Source organism: Hippocampus comes, unplaced genomic scaffold (genome assembly GCF_001891065.2).
Source record: "Hippocampus comes isolate QL1 unplaced genomic scaffold, H_comes_QL1_v1.1 scaffold620, whole genome shotgun sequence".
NCBI lineage: Eukaryota > Metazoa > Chordata > Actinopteri > Syngnathiformes > Syngnathidae > Hippocampus > Hippocampus comes.
Window position 1 is genome coordinate 223,237 of NW_017804841.1, and position 7,377 is coordinate 230,613.

Sequence of the window (7,377 nt, forward strand, 5' to 3'; positions counted from 1 at the left end):
AACGCAAGTAAGGCTTCACTCACTGATACCTCCATGATAGCCTGGACTGACTTGAGCACATTTCCCCCTGCGTTTGTTTCGTTCCTTTTCGAACACCCGATAGTATTTTTTAACTTGCTTCTCTTCTCCGAATCATTCCTTTTTTTTTTGGCTTTCTTTCAGCTCACAATCTGTTTAGAAATGAAACCGAACAAAAAAAAAAGGTCATGTTAAATCGCAGTTTTCAATGGGGGAGGCGACGAAAAAGAAAAATCAGAAAATCCAGTTTGCGTCTTCTAGCGTCATAAGGAATACTGTGAATTTAATTTTTGAACTGTACTATCAGTTACTTTTATACATACATATAAATATATATATATATATATAAAACTCCTGTATCAGGATTCTGAGTAGATGTTTTGCTTTATTTGTTTTTAGACAAACTTGTTAATTCTGCTCATATTCTCTGGACTTATGTCAGCCGTGAGTACGGATTGTGTTTTGTTTTGCAACTTTTTTGACAGAAGTTAAAAACTTGTATTATTCCTTTAATTTAGCATGTCAGCCTTTATACATTGTACAAGGTAAAAATGCCTTAAAATACATTTTGTTAATGTCAGAAATTGTACTGTTGTCTTTGTGTGTAGAAAAGCAGAACTGTAATAGATGGGAAAGTGATGAATTCTAAATATTTGGGGGGTTAAAAGTTTTGTATTTTTTACAAAATAGATTGTAATATCAATGTGGATACCATACAGTTAATACACACTTAAATTAATGCAAGATTATAATCTGTTTTTTTAGATCTAGTCATTAGTAAATATTTATGGTTTATGAAATAACCAAAGAACTCTGCTCAGTGGTCATCTAATTTTTTTTTCAAAATCCTGTAATTTTTTTTTAAATACACCCCTAGTATCATTCTGCATCTTTATTCTCTTGCTGTCATTTACACACATCTCCATGATTGTAAAGTGTTCAACTAAACGATGAATGGCCTCTCAATCACTTGCAAAATGCATAAAAACAAAACAAAAAAATGTACATCATATACAGGCAGATTGTAAATTGGTGATTTTGTCCCAAAAAAACCCCAAGGAAATAAATTACAAAAGAAATAATCACAAAGGTGGATTTTCATCAAATGTGTTTATGCAGTTGTTGCTTGCCTAAAGACATCAAATAATAATATCGTAGTGCAAATAATTCCCAATCTGCTAAACAGTATCCCAACAAAGGGAATATGTATTTTCAACGAATGAAATGCACTACTCATAAAAAGTTTAGATATTTGCGGTTTAGGTGGAATTAGAGGATGACCTAAAATGCATTTAATGGGTGATATTAATTTGACCTCTAAACCGTTGAAAGCACATGTTCAACTGTTCGGCTGTATATTCTAATCCAACGCAAATTTAATCCATTCTGTGAGCACGACCTTTGCTCAAAACACTAAAAAATCAAATGAATAGAGATGCTATTATGCCCACGCTCTGTGTGACCTGGCCACTAGGAGGCGGTGTATATGGACACGATTTTTTTTTCATCTTTGACAGCACTTCATAAAAAAATTTAACAGTTTTGGTCGTGTTGTTTGTGTTCTGTTCCTAAAACCGCAACACGGAACACCAGAGACACACCAACAGATAGATTCTGCTCCAACGCCAGTCCTCTTGAGGCAGACGTCTCGCGTGATAACACGTGATCTCACAAACGCGAACACGAGCAGGCAAGGACTTCCGTTTATGAGCCGATGGTTGCCGAGTATTTCCGAAAAGGAGCGTTTTAAAATGGCTATGTCGAGCAGAAAATATGCTTTGGAAACACCGTCTGGGGAACCCACTTTTATACAAAAAAAGCATTGGGTATGGTGGACATATTTAGTTTTATTTACGCCGCCTTGTTCGCCAGTCAGGGCGCTTTTTGGATTGGTTACATTCCGCCCACGTCACAACCGCGGAATTCAATACCTTCCGGCTCAACAATCCATGAAGATTTTTGCACGTAAATATGGAACACGTATAATTTTCCAAATTGTGGGCCCCGAGTCTAAACACACGTCAGACGTAATGATAATCTTTTTGGAAAATCGTTTAAGACACAAGACAGGTGAGCGTCTGACGTCACTGGTCGTGAATAGGCAAAAGTGGGACAAAAACGGCTTGATTGTGTCCACTCTCAAGCAGTCATTTCACGCCGAGGGAAAAGAATATACGCATGTGAGGGCTGTATTTTTGTATTTGTTCACATTCGTGTTCAATTCAGTTGCTTAAAATGTTACAACACCGTAGCGTCAATATTACTTTTACACCGTGTGTTAAGTTAGCAGCTCGTATGCCGGCTCATTCGTATCTAAAGGCACCACTAATGCATTTAGGTTCATCGTGAAATTTCACCTGAAAGCCAAATAGCCCAAACCGTTTTTGAGTGTGTTAGGGTTGTGTGTTTGAGTAAATCGGTGCGTTTTGCATATACAAATCAGACCAGCTGATTTAATTAGCTTTGAAGCTTCCCTCCAGGACACGACCCTCAGGTTAAGGAAGTACTTGTCGCTCATGTCATGTAATATCCTCTAGAGGGTGCCAAAGTCTTTCCAGACATGTCCCACCAAAATGTTACACATACTGTGACTGTAGTTCTTCACTGCTTTCAACCCAGCTTCCACAAGTCAAAGTCTGATTCTGCTGGCCTTGGACGTGGCAGTGATGCAAAAGAGAGACGTTGAAAGAAGCCTTTGGTTATTTCTTATTGGCTATCCTCCTCTTCCTGGTGGCCAACATGTCATAGAAAGGATCTCTGCTGATGCTGGCTCTGGGAAGATTGGAGAGAAAACATGACTGAGCAACCTAATGCCGATGTAAAAACTGTAAGTAAAAAGATGCATCCGTGCCACTGCACTAATTGCACATGCATGCCAGAAACCATCATTGATTTCATATATAAACCTTGTGACATTATGTTGTAGATTCTTTTAAATTGACCCTTTCTCACAAAATTTGGACATTAATTCATATTATTATCAAGTTAGTCTATACACTTTTTTTTGTAATTGTTTTGGAGTGACGGAAACAGTGTAATAGTAGTTAGCATACCTGCCACACAGTTTTTGAGGTTTGAATCTCTACGCTGACTTTCCTTGGGGTCATTTGTGCTTTGTGAAGGTGAACTTCCGTTGTTGAAGCAGCCTAACACTTCAACAAAAAAATTGCACCATTCACATGCACTTCAATGCTAAATGGATTGTAGCACCATTAGAGGGCACAGGAGGTCGAAAATCAAATTTAGAGCTCTAAAATGCCACCCATCCATTTTTTCTTCAGCACTTGTACTCATTAGGGTCACATTAGAGTGAGTTGGAGGATCCAGAGATCAGACAAACTCCACATAGGAAGGCCAGTGCTGAGATTTGAACCCCCACATGCTAACCACTACTCCACCGTGCTGGTCAGCTCTGAAACAGTGATTTAAAATGTAGCTTACGATTCAAAAGAATCATTTATGAAGGATCTGGCCCATCTGTCCAGTTTAAAAATCAAATGTGGCACATTAGTTAGACCGCTTTTGATATCAACCCGCTAATGTGTGTGCATGCACGTTTGTGCGTGTGTGTGTGTTTGCTTGTACTAATCAAAAGGAAGTGAGCTTATCCAACAAAGCAGAAGTCACCTCGGTGTGTTATCTGTGTAGAAGTGTGAGAAACAGACTCCTGTTTGGTCACCAGTCTGTGTGCGTGTGTGTGTGTGTGTGTGTGTGTGTGTGTGTGTGTGTTTCCATTGTGTGTTTGTGTTGGATATTCTTGACACACACACACACGCACACACACACACGTACAAGTGGCGTGTCATCGTCAAGGTCACCCATGAGAAGCCGACACATGGGATGTGGCTAAGTGCCCCCTCGGTGTAAATGGATCCGTACAAACACAGCCGTGCTCACTTGATGGATTTGATCCATTCCTCCTTCTCCTCGGGTGTGGGGGCCGATATCCTGTAAACCACGTGGTTGCCCTCCACCACGCGCCCGTCCGCTTCCGTTTTGCAGGCCTTGATGACCTGCCCTTTGTGGCTGGGGTTGTAGAGTTCGAAGCAGTTCTTGCATACCAAAAAGCCAAGATTGTGTGAAAATCAGCCTCAAAGAACATGTAAGGAATCTTGACGTGTGTCCTTACCGGTTTCCTAGGCTCATCCACTTCTCGGATACTCAGGTTCTCCAGGGGGATAATCCCACGTGGCTCTTTATCCTGGAAAGAAGCATCAGTGTTATCGAGGCAAAAATAATTAAATAGAATGCAAAGAACTAAACGATTAGTTTTATGTTTGAATTCAATGGGCCCGTGCCTTGGCCAGCAGAGAGTAAAATACGTGGATGCACGAAAAAGACGCTCATGCTGCTCTGTAAGATGTAATATTCTTAGTTGTTTTTTGCTGAGGATAAAGAATATATACATGTGATTATTACTGTAGTGTCTGTCTAGATGTGTTCAAATATGCATGTCAGTGCTAGTTTCAGTAGCCCATCTATGGTGTTTTGCATTGTGTGTTAGCATGAAGCTAGCAGACTTTTGTAAGACAAAGTGCTTTGTTTAACACACCTTGTGTAATTCTCTTTATTTCTTCTTTACTTTTCCAGTGAAATTCACCTGGGAGTGGAAATAAAAAGCTCGCAGCTCTTTATTTCGAAGAATCGTCCATTACTTGCCAAACTGCTGCTTGCTGGGAAGTGAGGTGAGTGAATTCTCCACATTTTTGCTTGCAACTAAAGACTAAAACTAAACATTTGGCAGAGTACCATTAGATTACTTTGTTGTTATCTGGTCGTACTTTGGTGACATCTACCTTTTTTCTCCACAAATATCGCATGCTTTTTTTTCGTTTCTCTTTACGTTTGCATGACTAAATTTTTTTTTTAAACCTATGACAAAAGTGGCCATTTTATTTTCCCCCCTGAAAAAAAGTGTACGTTTGCATGACTAATTTTTTTTTTTTTAAACCTATGACAAAAGTGGCCATTTTCAGTCTCAAGAAACAACCCCCAACCCCCACAAAAATTTTTCTTAACAAAAAAAATAACATATTCTCAGGAAAAACAGCCAAATAAAATGGAATAGGATTTGCTGTGCACATTTCCAATCTTAACCCGAGCCGAGAAAAATGTGTCGGAGTAACACCTCGAGGGTGGCGATTTAAATGTTTTTCTTGTTCATCCCGGTCATGTAGGGGACAGTGCCCCAGGGAGACGTAACCCTGCGCTCTCCTGCCTCCTGCCCGTGCACCGTTATAGCTACAGGGCCGGATGTGTGCGCGCACATGTGTGTGTCCACGTGTGTGTTGTGTATGTGTGAACCTTGAGGAAGTGCCCTGCATCCTTCATGTCATCTTACGCCAAATGAGAGTGCACAGGAAGGGGAGTGTGTGTGTGTCCATCTAACACTTAATGTTCACAGTCGTGTGTGTGTGTTGTCTCGCAGTGCCAGGCGTGTATTGACATGTAGCAGGTTGAATCATTTTGCACAGGGCCAGATGTGTGCCGTGTAGCGTGCAGATGTTTCCCATGAGGACTGATGTTGGCGTGAGGGTCAGAGTCAAAGAGCCAAGCTGGCAGGCAATAACCTTTTGACCTTACTCTACATGTCAGCCGTTTTTCTTTTTTTTTAAGACCGCCGCCCCGAATATGAAAAGCGAACAAATTGCGGTTCTCTAGTCGAGTCGTTATCACATCTGCTTTACACGCAGAAGGTCCTGGGTTCACTCCCCAGTGGAACCAAAATGGGGCACTTTTTGCTTTGTTGCCTCGTCGTTTTAAAAATCAAATGCGGCACTTGAGCAAAAGAAATCGATTTGCCCCCGGGTGAATCCTGCACGTTTGAAATGATACTTACGGTTGTGTATTCGAAGTAATACAGGCAGTTGTCTGTGAGTATGAACCACCTCCTCTTCCACGTCTTCACCCTGCCGCCTGCGCACAGAGGGGGTGGGGGGTGGGGCGAAAAAAAAGCATCAACAAGGGTTTGAATAGGAATTCCAGATGAGGAGGTGGAAGTGTGAACACACGGCAAGATGGGAGGGGTCAGCAGGGACGTCATTCAAGGCTTGTCGTTCTCATAGCATTAAAAAAAAAAAAAACCAGCCCTTTTAACCTTTTCAACGACAGCGGTTACGACAGTGGACAGCTCGCCATGTTATCAGGTTACAGGGTGCATGAAAGAGTTAATATTAATCTATATTTTTGAACAGACAAGTCACGCTGACAAATAAAGGCCTTGTGCCAAACTTGGAGGCAAAAAATGCTGAGTTGCAATTCTTCTCCGAAAGGAAATCTCCTTTTATGGAGACGCGATCCTGCCATCTGCCGCCATCGTCTCATAAAAGTAGATTATTCGGATTAGTGGATATGCAGTGATGTAATTAACCTGCATCATACGAAACGACATTTTGGGCTCAGCACTCTGCACAATCTGGAACACGTCTGACGCGGGAATTTATGATTAAAATGTATTTCTCTGGCTGAAAAAAAATACCCTGCGGGGCCTTTCACTTTTTGATTCTGTATCCGACAACTGTTGAGTGCCCCCGTTTCCAAATGTGAGGTCTGGCGCATTGTTACTAAAATCTAGCGGCCGCCACCGGACGCTTGGCTTGATAGATGGAAACGCAGCAGGATGCTCGGGACCGCCATGGTGCGCCGCGATAGTATTTCTCAGACTGAACTGGGACCGGCGAGAGGAAAACGGAGCGATTCATTCATCCAAAACAATCCGTCCCCTCTGATGCTGTTCAAATGAAAATGGAATTCAGTGATTGGGGGACCTAACTTGCTGATCTGGCAAGTGCGGCTGGCCGGGGACTGAAAAGCCAGAGCCAAAGAATGCAGAGGAAGGTGGGGGCGTGCTGGGGTGGAGTGCTGGCAGCCCGTCAGGACCAGAGAGGGAGGATAATCAAGAGGGGAGAAGGTCTCCATTATTTCGCGACATGGGCAGCCGCACAGCAGCGGGCACGCATTCCCCGCAAGTCCATTCTGTAAAAGCTTCAGCATGACTACATGGTCTGACTCACTCTAGGATTGGATCGAGGGGGTGGGGGCTAAGAGGTCTTTAAAACGTGGCCTCCTAGTCCAGTTGCGTATTGTCCTTCATCTTGTCAATCAACCAATGTCGGGAAGACATAGATTTGTTGGGTTGGGCGATTCGTCGATTTGATCAATTATTTGTTCGAACGTTTTTTTTTTTTTTTTTTTTTTTTAACATACCGAGCTTCAAGAGCCAGCCTTCTCTGTCGGGGTTGAAGAAAGTGTGCGTCAGATCATTCCCGTCATCCTCCGGGATTTTAAATGGCTCATTTTTGATGCTGTCGTAAAGGTTCTGCGGAAAAAGGCAAGGGGGGTGGGGGGGGGGGGGGGGCC

The 7,377-nt window shown here is 42.2% G+C and overlaps 1 protein-coding gene and 1 long non-coding RNA gene across 2 annotated transcripts in view; one reads left to right on the plus strand and one right to left on the minus strand.

The window, feature by feature from the left end:
- Positions 1-895: 895 nt before the first annotated feature.
- LOC109516303 (cytohesin-3) overlaps positions 896-7,377 on the minus strand; it is an 18,438-nt gene continuing 11,956 nt past the window's right edge. The window contains exons 9-13 of the mRNA XM_019870763.1: positions 7,225-7,336; positions 5,858-5,934; positions 4,148-4,219; positions 3,916-4,070; positions 896-2,790 (exon numbers count right to left, since the gene is read on the minus strand). Coding sequence (XP_019726322.1) covers positions 2,718-2,790; positions 3,916-4,070; positions 4,148-4,219; positions 5,858-5,934; positions 7,225-7,336 — 489 coding nt within the window. The 3' untranslated portion in view covers positions 896-2,717. The remainder of the gene's footprint in view (positions 2,791-3,915; positions 4,071-4,147; positions 4,220-5,857; positions 5,935-7,224; positions 7,337-7,377) is intronic.
- Positions 2,756-7,377, plus strand: part of LOC109516670 (uncharacterized) — a 5,370-nt gene continuing 748 nt past the window's right edge. Inside the window, exons 1-2 of the long non-coding RNA XR_002168386.1 lie at positions 2,756-2,845; positions 4,609-4,703. This is a non-coding gene — a long non-coding RNA (uncharacterized LOC109516670). The remainder of the gene's footprint in view (positions 2,846-4,608; positions 4,704-7,377) is intronic.